Here is a 15712-nt window from a genome sequence, read left to right as displayed (position 1 = left end):
GATGTCAAAGACCGTTTGGCTATTTTGCAGGATTTAAACAAAACAAGAAAAGACCTGAGCAACATACAGTTGAAACAACAGCCAACAATCACTGAAGAATCACCACCTGTCCCAGCAAGACCTGTCTGGATTCCAAAAGTCGGGGATCTAGTCAGGGAAAAGATCGCGGTAAAGAAGGAATTTGGGCCTTCTTACAGAAAAGCAGTTCCTGTCTTGTCTGTCAACGGGACAAGATCAGTTGTACTACCGCCACTTGCTGGAAAAAAGGAGAACCGAGTTGTATCCATCGACCTGGTAAAACCACAACATGTGGCCAATAACAAACAGTAGGCCAAGTGGACTCCCAATAAGTAGCAGAACACCAAGGTTTGCTACCAGTACAGAGGTCCTATCAAAGAGGCTCATCACATTCGAAACGCCTACAGAAGAACAACAAGGACTATGCAACAATGCAATAGAACTAAGACCTCTGAAAACCCAAATAAAAACATTTAGCAGAGACACACCAATCTATACTGAAGTACCAAGTGACAATGCAAAAAACAAGAATCCTGAACCAATTGGAACAATTGACAGAACTGCATCTGGTTACTTCATCAACTTCGATGATTCCTCTGAAGGTTTCAGCGAACAAAAGACACAGCCATCATCAAAATCCTTTAAAGACAAAGCTAAGGAACTTTTGAAACAACTGAAAGAAACATATCTGGTTTCTCCATGGATTGAATTTTGGGTGGGTTTTGGTGCATTTATCCTCATACTTTGGCTCATCATGGTATTTACCTTGGGACGCTTCATTGAGGGAAAATATGCTAAAATGGACACAGCAAGTCAGAACATCAACTTGGTCCTCAAACCACACACATCTTCACACGTCGAGAAACGAGAACTTTCTTCAGAACTTTCTTCAGCCAACTTCACAGCAATTCCAATACCTGGTGGGGTAGCCTGGGACAACACTGACTATGAAATTTATGGTCCGGTCGAGATCCTGAAATATCCACACCAAATCAAGATCTCCTTGAGTGACTTTGCAAAACCAAACTCATTTGCTGATGATTGGGACTTTGAAAGTATAAACAATATGATGTCTGACTTAGTAATGTCTGCTAAATTTACAAAACATGATTATTTGCAAGGTTCTACAAATTATGATAGTATGTATTGCTATAACCATTATGGTAACCATTTCTTGCATAAATCTGCACAACCTAGAAATGTTTTAAATTATAATCAATGGGAACATTGTGCTACACCTCCAAAAGGGAGCTCTAGAACCGTTTATGACAAATATTCATATTTTTCAGGTTTTAACATAACTAATGCTGAAACATTTTATTACAAATTGTCAAACAAGACAGGGATGAAAACCATGATAACCAACACGAAATTGATATATTCAGATTCATTCTTTGAAAAAATGAATACTTTTGGATTTGATTATTGGGACAAAAATGTTGATTTGAAAAGTGTTTGGGGTACAAAAGAATGGCAAGTACAGGGTATAGAAGCTTTGTTTAGAGCCTGCATGATCCCAGAACAAATGATATTTTTAAATGACACTGTTCAACAAACCACCTGTCTTGGCTTAGCCAAAATCAAAGATTTAAATAACCTGTCTATTCCAAAGCCAACAATGTTTAGCAATAACTCTGATACAGATGAAGGAATAGACATAAACCATATACTTAACCAAAACAGAACACATCCTGATTGGAAACAATGGTTGATCTGGCCCACAGATACAAATAACTGTCAAGATAGATTCCTGAATAAAACACAGGGTTTCAAAATGACCAGGCCAGACCCTAGATATCCCCAAAGACATCACCCAGGGATAATAACAACCTACAGTGTGGGCAAATTATGCCTTCAATGGCTACAAACTTCCACACTGCCTGAAATTAAGCAACACCTAACTTTACTTACTGATGGTGCTGACTTGCGTGATTTCATACTGGGACCACGCAAACAGCGTCAAAAGCGTCTCATAGCAGCCTCTGTATATGCAGCATACAATGAGGCCTGGAAGGTTACTCAAATTGAAACAGCAGAGAGAATACGTGAAATTGATCGTATTAATTTGGAAAAATCACTTTCTGTAGTGGACAATGGGTTAATGACTCTGTCCTCCAGAATATTTTCATTGGACAGCATTGTGTCTTCAGCAATCGATATATTATCGCAAGACTTACTGTTATTACAACATGGTCAGTCACAATTGCGCTCTATTGTACAGCTTGGCTGGACGTTACAAAATCTGCGTTCAGGCTATGTGCCTTGGCGTTTAATCAACACAACGTCACTATTCCAAATCTTTAACCTTACTGATAGACAAATCGGTATGGCGCAGAAGGGTGCTGATTATACAATCTTGAGCATTGAAAAACTAGAAAGATTACCAATGACAATGTCAGAACGACCTGTCAGTGAATGGATAATCCACGGAATCATAAATATTCCAATCTCAACCTTCAGGTTTCAATACTGCCAAAAATATATACAGGCTGGCATGTACGAGAAATTGGGAAAGGGGTACCTTAAAACAACTTGGAACCTGCCCTATTCACATGCATGTGTCAGTAACAAAGGACAGAAAGTGTTTCTTAGTGGCAACAATTGTGCTATGTCACTAAGCGGCACGCTTCTGTGTAACGGTATTAGTTTGCACGGAGCCTGTGAAGGGAATTCATACAACCTTTCATGTCACCAGCAAGGCGCACCTGCAACTGAAATAGAACCATTCTTTCAAAGACTCTATAATAGGAGTTACATTCTTATTGTAGACCGCAGATGTTGTAGTCTTATGCCCGGGACTCCTTATCTCGTCACCACGACGGCGAAGGTCAAGTGCTGTGGACGTTCTTTGTTCCCCAGCTCCTTACCAGACAGGGAGGCAAGGGCATGGCCCGGTTTGAAAATTACTTCTATTCGAATAGACACTTTAAGCAGAATGAAAACAGTGCTTCTTCAGACGCCTACAAGGCTCACGTCATCTAAAGAAACGTATGATCTACAAGTCGCAAGGACGACTGCAGAGATACATACATTATTATCAACTAATTCCCCCGTACATTTCGCGGAAATCCTGAGCGAAATCTTAAATAATTCTGATACCACTGGGGTCTCAAAGGTATTTAAGACAGTATTTTCGATGGCATTAACACCATTCAAAGCCATACTGGGTATTTTTCCAGATTTCGTCCATTCGATTTTTGGCGGACTTCCCCTGATCCTGGGACTAATTGCAGGAATCCTATTCCTAGTCCTTATTTTTCGTTATGGCAACCCATGTCACAGATCAAACTCTCGCGACAATGGAAGATACGATCCTAGCCATTGGATACCGGGACCGGATATCAAAAATCCTGGGACTCTCCCGGCTTAGAGACCTAAACATGACTTGGTTTCTATCATTTCGACCAATGTGGCAAAGGTGTGTTTTACCTGTACTAAGGTGTCTGCTATGCGGAGAAGAATGCGTGTTAGACACCTGTCTGACGCTAAAATCGGATGCGCCGGTGGATGCAGATACACTGTTGGTTCCTACCAAGGTTCACGCACTGTGCTGCCCTCAAAGGCTGCCAATTCTGATGACGGCATTCCTGGAATCTTCACCACTACGATTGAAGAGTAGTGAAGTTCAAGATGAAAGCAGCATCGAACAGGTACGACCTTCTGTCAGCAATGCTAATCAGAATGTCAATGGAGACAATCATGCGCACGAATGCATGGTTACCCCTATTTCCGACTTAGTGGAACTTTCCCATGAAGCTGTTGACAGTTTTTTCGAAAGCCTGAATGATATGATGTTCTCTCCGGAACAGAAATAGAGACTTTTGAGTAAACTCGCACACGGCGTTCCCTGAATTCGGCCTTCAACCTTTAAAAATAAAGTCACATGAACAATTACAATCCAGTTCACGGACAGCAACTTTTTTCAGCAAGCCCTTAAAATATTTTTCTATATATTTTTTCCCCGGGACACTGATCTTCTGCTTAAAGTAAGAAACTATTCCTAGAGAACTAAGATTTCTATTTTAGATACTTTATATAGACTTTAGCTGCCCGCTGGTATGTTCACAAATATTTTATTATGTGATGAAATGGTCTCAGACTTCCTTTCTGTATAGCTATATTAAGAGCCATTTCATGTGTATTTCTCATACACCAAAAAGCAATAATGCATAACAATGCGTGTTTACTTTTGCATTTAATTCATAGCTTAAGTGCATACAATATATATGACTGCAATTTTTCAGTATATTTGAAAATTTCGAAATGCATTTATGTATTTTGGGGTGGTAAGGTATACACTATACTCTATAGTATGTTGTACTATGTTATACTATGCATAGATTAGTAGATATGACCATAGTTAGCGTGGAGTGGGTGTCGTGTATTTCTATAGGTTCTGAATCGATCCCCCTATTCCTGACCCTATTCTGGTTAAACTACCTAGCTAGTTAACTAACAGTCAGCCCATGAGGCAAGAAATCCCCCATGATGCAGATACCGTTATCTGACGCAGTCACACTACGGCACAGGAACGTGTTATCTGATTAGGTCATAACGCTTGAGATCTAATTAGACAAGCGACATTCCTCCAGCCCCTGATAAGGCATACGACGTTCTCATAACAAATCAAACCTATGACAACCTGGAAAATCCGTGCGGCCATTGTTTTGATTTCACAGAGAACTTTTGCAAAAGAATGTGCTAACGAGCAAGTCGTATGACATCTTTATTGACGTACCTATGTCCATCCTTACGTCAATCTCGGCACCTTTAAGGTATAAATATTGCCGACCTTGCCCTATGCAAACACACGCGTGGTGACAAGACGGAGCAGCCATACTTGCCGAAGCCGAGAGCAGAAGCAGACCCCGCAGGCAGCAGCCCCGCCTTCCTGACGCGCTGAGAGACGCGCTGCTATCTCAAGCCGAGAGACCCAGCACCGGCGCTTCCGGGTAGCCCTCGCAGGCAGCCTGGAATATCGAGAGCAGAGAAAGAGATACCATTCCTCATTCATCCTAAATTCCAGGTACAGAACTGAATAACCCCTCCTAGAGAATTCTTTAGTTATTCACTTGGCAAAAACAAACTTAACTTAAACTGTAACTTTCTATTCCCGCCCACGCATTAGACTTAGGTCAGGTACACGGGGTAGGCGTATTTAGAAACACCAGTTGAGTACGTTTTGTCAAATGTATATGTGTATGTAAATATATTTTAATCATTTTAAACATCATATGGCTCAGAAACCATATCAATGTTTTTACAGTATTATTTTATACTATTGCTTTTAATGTATGCACTTTACTTAACTATAAGTATTGCAATAATATCGATCCATTTCTCTTGTACGAGAAAAGAGACTGATCAATAAATAACATCTTTTTTGAACACGCCCGTCTCTTCCTTTTCTCTACATTCTGATGAGACTAAGAATGCACGTACTGACTGAGTAAAATAATTGCCTTGTGCTCACACGACTCTTGAGATTGACTCTTGATTAGGGGAGAGCAAAGTTGTCATGTTCTATGGTTGTCAGAAACTAAATCCCTTCTTGTCTAATCAGGGGAGGTAATTCTTTCCTGAACATTCGAGAAAGTTTCTAGCGAACTCTGAGCTTAGCTGGCAAACCCAAAAATTAAGTCTAGTATCGACAGTAGTAGACCTAGTTAACGTCTGGCCTAGGCCTTTACTGCTGTAGGTACTATTCCAATGCGCAGAGCCTATTGGGAAGATAGGAACTACACTACAAGGTAAATGTTAAAATATACTGAACTCTCAATTCTCCTTCTTTGAATCTATAAGTAGCAGAGAAACAATCAAATATCATGTGTTACTCAGTTTAAAGTGGCCTTTTTTCCAACAAGGACCCCATGGGTACTATGCACATTAATAAACGTCAATCAATTACCTTCTGCCATTCTTCATTTTTATGGTCTATGATAAGCCAGTGGCAATTTCACCACAAAGCCCTCGTGAAGGTTCCTGGTGCCTTCACTATCCAGACAACTTACCTTGTATTTTCTTATCACGAGTACTTCAAAAATGCACATAGAACCTATCCCACACACCTCTACTGCCTCCATCTAAATCCAACCTTACTGTACAGCCTGCAGCCAACTTAAGCATTGCCTAACAGGGCGGTGGTCATTACAGTTTGAGCATTCATGCTTGGATTTGATTTGAATTTTTAAAGTGCAGGTTTGCCCAGGTAAAGAGTGCCCCAGTGCTTTGTATTTGCAGGGCTATTGTGCGCATGCCCAATGTTGCCTGCCCCATCCTGCAGGATCGGCTCTTTGGGTGAAGCACGGGGCCGGCTTTAGAGCTGTTGGCGCCTGGTGTGAAATTATTTTTTGCGCTCCCCCCTGACCTTGTCATTCCTCACTACGATCGGACAAACGTGACCCATATCTCCCACAGCCCCTCTCCCACATATGTTTTATTTGATTTAAAACACTGGTAAAACCTGGCTTTACTAATATTATTGTATATCTACAGAAACAAACATTTTTCAGCAACATTAGGAATAGATAATGAAAGACAGGGGGAAAAACATCACTTCCTAACCTATTTTATGCAGTTTGCATGCAGCTCTTTGATGACAGCTCCTAACAGTCTCTGCACTACATTAGGGTTGTATCTTATGAACTGCTGGAACAAAAGGATCTCTGTGGCAAAAGCATTAACCCTCACTGCTATCCACATAAAATACAGATCTGTGAGCTACACAGTACACATTCTTTGTATAAGGCATATGAACTCTCTGTGCTGCTTTATGGTGAGCCAAAACTGCCACTAGACAGAACTCTGATTTCTCTCTCTGGCAGGAACATTAATCGCAGGAGCTATCTTGACATTTTTATTGCTGCTTGAAAACTGGGTGTAGAAGGAACTCTGCTGCAGGTGTTTTTAAATCGTAGGGCATTGTTAAACATAGCGCCCTCCTCCCCAGGTCAGCACCCAGTGCGGTCTCACCGTTCGCACCGCCCTAAAGCAGTCCCTGGCAATGCACCTTGGTTACAGGGTGATTGTCACGTGAAGGCTGTTGATCATGTGAATTTCCTTGTGGGCACTATTCATTGCAGTGACAGGTAGTCCTTGAGAAAGGGCTATTGCGGGTGACACTTGTGTCATTCTGTATCCTAATTCCTAATCACAGCAATGCTATGTCATCCTGCCAACATGAACTTGGACTTACTTTATTAAATACATGTATTTGAATATATGCGGTTTCCACGAGTATGCATCAGTGTGAGGGCTTCTCATAGAACAGATAGACAAATAATTCATGTTGAGGCCTTTCCATTAGCCCCTTTCCGCTTCCATTAGTCCCTCCTTCCACCATACTTTCTATTGCAACAGCTTTAAAATGTCTACATATTCTCTCATCTTTATCTTCTGTTTGTTGATCTGAACGAGGCGTGCATCTGAGGGCTTGGTAGCGCACATCTTCACTGTTTCCTATCATCTCTTCCCCATTTCTTCTGCCAACTTCCTATATCTGTATTTCCAATTCCCGCGATCTTTATCACTTTAGGTACCTCCGTCCGTATTTTGCCTCCTGGGTATACTACCTTCCTTATCCAGCTACCATTTTCCTATTTGGTGCTTGTCCTAAATGCCCCACTAGATCTCTTGGCATTGCTCCATACCCTGTTCCTAGCTTGTGGCATCACTCTGAAGGCGAACCTCACTCTCTTTCTTTAGTCTTGCTCAACTTACTCTTTTGTCCTTTTGCATCTCACAGCAGCATTAGTGCTCTGGCGGGAAGTCGGAATAGGCCATGTCCCAGACCTCCCACCTGGCCTTACGTTATCATTGTACTCTTCCCCACTCTGGGTTCCACCATGAAAGAACTTTTACCTGTCTCACTGCTTATTCCCATCCTGGTGCATCCCTCATGACTCTGTCTTTCTACTCCCTCTCTCCTTCTATTGTTGTGTCCAACTCATTCTTCTTTTGAAAACTCCTGATCATCCTCATATGCATTTATCCTTTCCCTCATTACCTTGGTGAAGACCTCTTTTTCCTTACCCCACTTCCTCTCACCTGCTCACTCCTCAGCACAGCTGTGTCCCATCTCTAAACCTGCTCACTTCTCTTGTCTGGCTTGCCACACTTGGCTGACTGCATGCAGATGCTTTGTCCAATGGCAGCACTCTCATCCCCTGTCCCTTTACTAACCACACAATGCTCTCCCACTTCTCCCTGGGGAGTGGTCTGTCCCCTTCATTTATTCTCCTCCCACTCCACTCTGTTTCATCTTCCTTTTCCCATTTACGATGGTAAGTTGTGCGCACTCTCTTCACCTTTACCTCTTGCCTTCCCCCTCATACCCTAAAGGTTCGTCATTGCTTGTCATTCTCTAAGGCTCTTCTGTGACCATTCCTCTTACCCGGTCATAATGTGCCTGCTCCTTGGAAAGTGTGTACCCTGACTCTCAAACTCTCTCAAAACGACTGTTCAAGTTGTCGACAGATTGCACATTTACAAAAGCCTCGTCACGTGCTCACTGGCAATAAACAAAATGTCCAAGTGCTGCTATAAAATTAATATGATCATTTCATGTTTACTTAATAAAATTTGATTTGAACTTTAACTTTACAATTCCTAGTGTAACCGAGGCCGGTGTTCACCGTGATGTTGCTGGTAAGTTGCATTGCTGCTCACGTAGAATAGTGTAAACATTCTCATTGTTGCAAGAGATTATTAATTTGTATATCCCGCTTTAAATACCTGTTCTTGGGGTCAATGCGCTTTCGAATATTGCTTCCCATCATGCTCATAAAGACAGCGATGTCCTTCAGCAGGGCAGACAGACTGTGGTTGTGGTATCACTCTTACATGCTCACACCTTAGTAACCTTCATCAACTGTATCTCACAACTGTCTGTTTTGTAAACATCTCCACAAAGGTCTGCTAGACCCGGGTAAGGTCGTTATGAATACATCCGCCTTTTAATTTCGTTTATTTATCCATTCTTTTAATCCAACAGAAGTACATTCTGAATCAAATCCAGTATTTTTAAAAGTAAATGAAAAGAAGCGAATTCTGATGGCCTCTGGAGTTGGCACCAACAGCACAGCTAAATCTGGAGTCGTCTTGCGTATCGGTAAGTTCCTTTACTTGTAACTTCACTTTTTAAAAACGTAACGAGCTTGGACTTGTAGAAGCTGAAAACTTCTTTTTGTTAAAAAAAGGAGGTTGGGAGAACTTCACCCAGCACAATTGATTTTTAACCTAAGATCTCCTGGACAAAAATGTATGAGCAGATAGGAATGGTATAGGGTTCTGCACAATTAGTCATTGCTTTTCATTGGTAGAATAAAGAGATACCCCCACTTGCGCAATGGTACCAGAGGCAGTGGTCATTGAAGGTCCTGGGACATTTGACTCACAAGCTGGAAGTCTCAGAAGTTGAGCAAATGGAGACCATTATCAATGTGCTGAGCAATGGAATATCACTCACTTGATGTCCATACGGTGGTAAGCGACAGGAATGTTTAGCCTGATATATGAACGATACATTTTGAAGGGAGAGATGATGAGGTTTCTTACTTGTGAGGCTGGTATTTGATTGAAACCTACTCAGGTATGGAGAGGGGGATAATTTGTTAAAAGTTAACATCCGTTGACTGTTAAGTGGTATTGAAAATTCAATAAAAGGAATCTCAACAAAAAAGGAGATGCGATGAAACACAGCACTGTTTGATAGTGGGGACACATTACCACTGCCGCTTTGAGCTGCTACTCACTTAACTTTAGTCCTACCACTACTGACTGACCTTTGTTTTTGCCACACCCTGCAGCATTACCCAGGCATTGAAAGTCCCACTTTCAGGGCGTGACTTCCATCATGTTGTAATGGAGGGTGCTGCAGCATTCACCCTCTGCCACTCAAGGCCACGGGTAGCTCTGAGTTGTAGTGGGGCACTTGTAGGTGATGTCCTGCACTCCGATCGCCAGCCATGGTGTACATTCAGATGCAGGAAAAAAACAGTTCAACTTTGCCACATCATAGTGGGGTATATTAGGAGACTTTGCCCACCTTCACAAAAGGTGAAGTTAAAACTGCAGTGACCTGCAGTCACCACTAGGATCAATGTCAAAACAATCATTTTTTTAACTAATGGTTTACCAAATGCAGGTAAGATTGGAACTAAGCTCTCGGTTAGAATGTGGTCTAATCATGGATTAGTTAGAGCAACAACTAATAACTTTCATGAGGAATACCAGGCAGTGTAATCCAACTATCACCCACCTCGTACCGTTTCCTTTAAAAGTCGTTAATTCTAGATTTTTAACATCTCTCACAAATGCAAATTTCCTTTTGGTATTCTTGTGGATATATTCTGATGCTTGTCTCACATCAAAGAAATTGAATTTTTTTTCAATTAATAATTTAAATGATTTACCAAAGAACAATATCGTATTGTGTTAACTTGTAGGTTGTCCGCTGCAGACCAGTCATAGAAACAGAATCCACTGGCTTCTACACAATGATCCCATTCAGGAGGTGAAAGACCTGGAACATAGAATCCTGGTTTGGGGTCGAGTCTTAGAAGTGGGCCCCCTTTCTGGACACCACGCTGGCCAGTATAAGTGTTGGACACTGCATAACACAAAGATTCTCTCCGCTTGGGTAAATGTCATTGCAGAAGGTATGTTGGATGTTTTGACAAATTTGCTGTTGATTCCCATGTGTTTTGATGTGTATTCTATTACATGTGAGGTTTTATTTGTGGGACAAGCATATAACAGTCAAAATTCTAAGACGTGGCATGTCATCACATTTGCATTTGGAACAAGCTTTGGCTAAGCCAATAGGTCTCGCCTATGCAAGAGCTATTGACTTCGCCAACATGTTTTGGCAATGTTGTACACCAGAATAACTGCTGTTCAGCAAAGTTAAAAGTTAGTGGGGTAAAGGACACAAAAAATGAACTGGGCATCTGTTCCCATTTGGAAATTCCACTTATAAAAAGTAATTAGGTATCTCCAATGTTATCCTGCAGGATAGGTATGCCTTGAAGTAGGGAGAAACAAATGTAAGAGTTTCTCACTACAAGGACATGTGTAATTCAAAAGTGCGTATCCTACTTTTTAAATACATTGCACCCTGCCCTCTGGTTGCCCAGGGTCTACCTTACGGTGCCTTATGTCCATTAAATACAAAGGTCCGGGACTGGCAAAATGTTTCTTTTGCCAGGTCAAAATGGCAGTTTAAACTGTGCACACACAGGCTGAGGTGGCAGGCCAGAGTTATGTCTAAACTGCTACTTTAGTGGGTGGTACAATCAGTGCTGCACGCCCATTTAATTTACAGGCCCTGGGCAGAGGCAGTGCCACTTTACCAGGGACTTGCAAGTAAATTAAATACGCCAATACAACAAGCAAGAGGCTCAATAAAAAGGGCAAAAAGATCTGGTGCAGCTGGTTTTCAGTGTCACAGTGAACACAGGGCCCACGTCTGGCATACCCATGGCCACTTAGTTCTGTACATCAAACACACAAATGGTGATGAGAGAATTGCTTGCAAATGGTCGACCCAGAGCCAGACGTCCTTTGTAGCTCCAAGTGTCTGCAGTCCCAGATCCCCTTGTCTAGGCGCTGGGTCATTAATACAGCATTACTTGCTTATGATTCATTCATTGCAGAAATGAGGACATGGGTGTCATTGTTTTTTGGGGGAAAATTGATTTACTTCTTCTCCAGATAATATCTGAGAAGCTTTTAAAGCCACCATGATGGGGGGATTACAGTATTTCAAGGCTTCACCTGTAAGTCAGTCCTATGCTTTAAATTTTAAAGAGAGAGAGTGGGTGAAGCATAACCTGCAGTACTTTCTTTTTGAGAAGCTAGTTATGAATGCTAGAACTTATGGGCAACAATTATATGAGGAAGGAGAAGTAAGTGGAAAGCTGTTAGCTTGGCGGGTTAAAGCCCGACAAGTCAAAAATACTGTAGATAAAATACAGGAGCCGTTAACTTCTACATTGGAGACATTTGATCTGGGGAGAGTTGGAGATTGGATGGTTAATTGGGCATTAATCCCATGGGAAACTGCTCAGCTACTTTTTACAATATTTCGGGGGAAAAATAAGCTGGTTTACTAACAGATTGTTTCCGTTTAAGGCGATATCAACCCTTGCAAACTGAAACAACCTGGGAGGTAGTCGGGCTCTTTTTCATTATGTGCAGGTCTACCCTGAACAGAGCCAATGGGTAAAATGGCTGAATTCAGGGCGAGTTAACTTCCAGGTCCAGTTTTGAATTATGCAAACCAAATGGTCACAAGAGATAGGGTGAACTTAACTCAGGACCAATGGCTGGAAAATTCTGCCCTCAGCTCCAAAGTTGTACAAAGCCCTAACTTTTGTAAAATGTAACTGTAAGCCCAAAGTTTAAGTATATTATACCCCAACATTGTTACATAAATGGAATGTTAACATATCTGATCAATGTCCCAAATGCTCTGAATTGGGCAGTTGGATTCACATTCTCTGAGAATGTAATAGTGTGAAAATATTTGGGAAGATGTGCTGAGAGGATTTGGGTTTTTATGGGGAAGGCGTACTCAGTGGATGTGAATGCTGTTTTGCTAGGTTCCTCAAAGCATCTAGGTATTAGTCCAGTTTCAGCCCGTCGTTGACGCTTTATTGCAATGGTGTTGGCAAGGTCAACGATTACGGCACTTTGGAAATTTGCTCAACCACCTAGGTTGCAAATGTTGCTAGAGAAAATTAAGAAAGTGTACTTAAAGGAGCATCTCTATGCAAAGAGAGTTATGAAAGGCAGAAGCTTTTCTAGAATGTGGAAATACTCTGCTCAATTTATACAGACTTGATGTAAGATATGAGGAATAAAAGCATGGGAGTTGGGATAGGATCAGCTTTAGCTACCCCTTGCAACGGGTTATTACAAACTGGCACTTTGGAATTGCTTTTATTGCAGACTATTAGATGGGATGCATATGTATTTGTTATTTTGCACTTCTATAGCTGACACTTTAGAAAATGACATTTTGCGCTTGACACTTCTATATCTGGTTTCCTTGAGCGTGGAAGTGGATTTTAGGGTATTTATAATTTCAGACTAGTTCTCGTTTTGATATAATCACAATGCTAGATTTGACCTGACTGTTATTCCGAAGTATATTTGCATTTTTACCTGCTTGCACTTTGCACTTGCACATTATGCAATGACATTTGTATTGATGGCGTTGTAGATAATATTTTTAGGGTGTCTGAATTAAGAGGTATTGCAGCTCTTTTTATTCTTTGTGAACTTTCTTTTTTGATGGATTGTTGTTAATTCAAATCTTTTACACCCTTGGTATCTGTTGTAACAATTCTCCTTATGAGCACCTTGCATTCGTGTCAGGTAAAAAGATGTTGTGAGAGGTTGTACTACACATAGAATATTCCATGAACCTTTTCCCTTCATCCTATATCCGTTTAATATCTTAAGCCTGAGAGCGGGTGCTGTTCCTTGTGACCTCAAACTGAGCACATCTATTCCTTAGAGATGTATGAATCAAATAAATGAACAATTTATATTCAGAGCCGACAGTGAAGTAATAATGAGTAACTTGTCTGCTGTTAAATCCAATTGTCATGTCTACATTTGATACATTTTGTGCTGTTAATACAGTTATAATGTCTTACTTTTAAAGACTAGATTAACCACCAATAGATGTTAAAAAAAAAAAAAAAAAAAAGTACACGCTTTATGAACCTTTGCAATCTTGAAGCATTAATTAAAATTGGGCATTGTTGGAGACCAGATCCGTCAGGCAACAATACGCCTTACTCACAGAGTAGTGACTCTGAAAGGCTGGTAGAGTTGAAGAAGAGTCAGTCACAACTGGCTTAACATGTGACTAACTTGCCTCAGACTTGCTGGGCTCGCAGAGCTTCCAGCTGTATTGTGGTGTGTCGCTAGGCCCACATGCACATAGAATGATGACACGGACACTGGAATATGCTTACTGGAACTGGCCCATGGCATGTGCGCCCGGCCCCCTGTCTTACCAGGGTCTCATGTCCTTTGATGCCTGTGTTGGATGGGTGTGGGGTGGAGTGTAAGCCAGCCCTCAGGGGTGGCTGGCACCCAAACACTAGCACCGTGACAAGCCGGGCACTGAAACAGCCTATTGTTAGACCTAACCGTTTGCATGCAGGCCAGTCCTGCGTCCCAAAGTAATATTTCTGGCACGATGCACACAGTTTCTGCACCTGCTACTTCCAAGAATGCTTTTATGCGCCGAAACTTAAACATAGGGCCTCATCTTAACTTGTGCCTATGAGTGTTAATTGTTAATGTGATTTTAACACATAGGCCCAGGTGAAGTAATGAGTCCCAGACAATTAACATTGAGAAAATCTGCTTCGTGCATCACTGGTCTGAAAAAACAACAGATACTTCAAACCAAAAAATCTGCCAAAAGTCAAAAAACACCCTCCTACTTGTAATTAGGGGCGTAATGCAGCCCCCTGCGGCGCAGGTGGGCCCTAACATGTCAGGGGCCCCGTTCCTTCAGGGTACCCCATTCAGCACAAAGCCAATGACTATCTGTGAGATATGGGCGACTTGGGGGCCTCCGAGTAATAGGGCCCTATTACATTTTGCAGAGGAGGGTCTATCATTTTGTGTTACGCCACTTCCTATAATAGTGGGGGATGGAGAGGGAGTGAAACTTAGAGGGCTGCGTGCGTATGCTCACTTACTAATTCAGTGTGTCAAGGCTTGTGTTACAACAGCTTCAGCGGCCGGGGTATTGTTTCATCAGAGATGGTTTCTAGAAGGAATAAATTGCCCATAAATGAAGACTTAACCACGAGGAGTTGCTTAAATATAAGTGCTTTGACAATACCATACTTGTTGCAGTAGTGGTGACAGAAATAAGAAGCAGTGGTTAGTGACACCCCGGCATTGTAGAGTGTCAGGCGCAGCTATTTCTGTCCTGTCCCTGTTCTGTCCTGCCCAGCGGAACAAAACAGTATCGTATGTCTCACCTGGATAGCAGCTACTTCCTCCTAAGGCATATTATTTTTAACAGTAGCTCCCTTAAGCACACTTAGAGTACATGTTTGTCAATTAAGTTAAATATAAATATTTTAGCATTCACTGAAATGGTCGCATCGTGCCTATCCAAGCAAAGTATTACAAAAAAGCTACATTTTCCGATAATTCCGAGTTTGTGAACATTAAAAATGTATTCAGGGAAAGATAGTTCAAAAGTTCTAGCAAAAAACGCACAAAGGGTGATGTGAAGAACGCTTGCTATGGGAAACAGCCACTACAACTCGGCCATTTCCACAAATACGCTAAGGACGCATGATTTACAACGTATGCGTGCTTAACACGTATAACCTTTACCAGCATTCCTTTACTACGAGATACGTGGTAAAGGAATGTGAGTTAAATATCAAATTAAAAAAGGGGGCTTGGGGAGGTCTTCCCCCCCCCCCCCCCAAAAAAACGAGTGGGCTTAAAAAAATGTTTTAAAAAAATCTTACCTAAAAAACGCTTTCTTCTGTGCCTTTTGTCCTTCATGCAAGAGTCTCCCTAACGACGTGCATCTACGTACTGCATTGTCAAAAAAATTAGAAAAAGGACAAATTAAAAAAGCGTTAGAAGAAGGAGAATTCCGTCGATAGAAACAGTGAGAAGATTTTTAAATATATACTAATTT

At 41.5% G+C, this 15712-nt stretch overlaps 1 protein-coding gene across 1 annotated transcript in view; it reads left to right on the top strand.

Moving 5' to 3' along the window:
- Positions 1-15712, top strand: part of ADAMTSL3 (ADAMTS like 3) — a 2298702-nt gene that overhangs the window by 2140927 nt on the left and 142063 nt on the right. Inside the window, exons 25-26 of the mRNA XM_078684728.1 lie at positions 9011-9127; positions 10464-10676. Of these exons, the coding sequence (XP_078540854.1) occupies positions 9011-9127; positions 10464-10676 (330 nt within the window). The remainder of the gene's footprint in view (positions 1-9010; positions 9128-10463; positions 10677-15712) is intronic.

The sequence above is a fragment of the Lissotriton helveticus genome, chromosome 3_2 (assembly GCF_964261635.1).
Source record: "Lissotriton helveticus chromosome 3_2, aLisHel1.1, whole genome shotgun sequence".
Classification (NCBI taxonomy): Eukaryota; Metazoa; Chordata; class Amphibia; order Caudata; family Salamandridae; genus Lissotriton; species Lissotriton helveticus.
The sequence above is the reverse complement of the archived record's forward strand: the minus strand, read 5'-3'. Positions and strand labels throughout refer to the sequence as shown.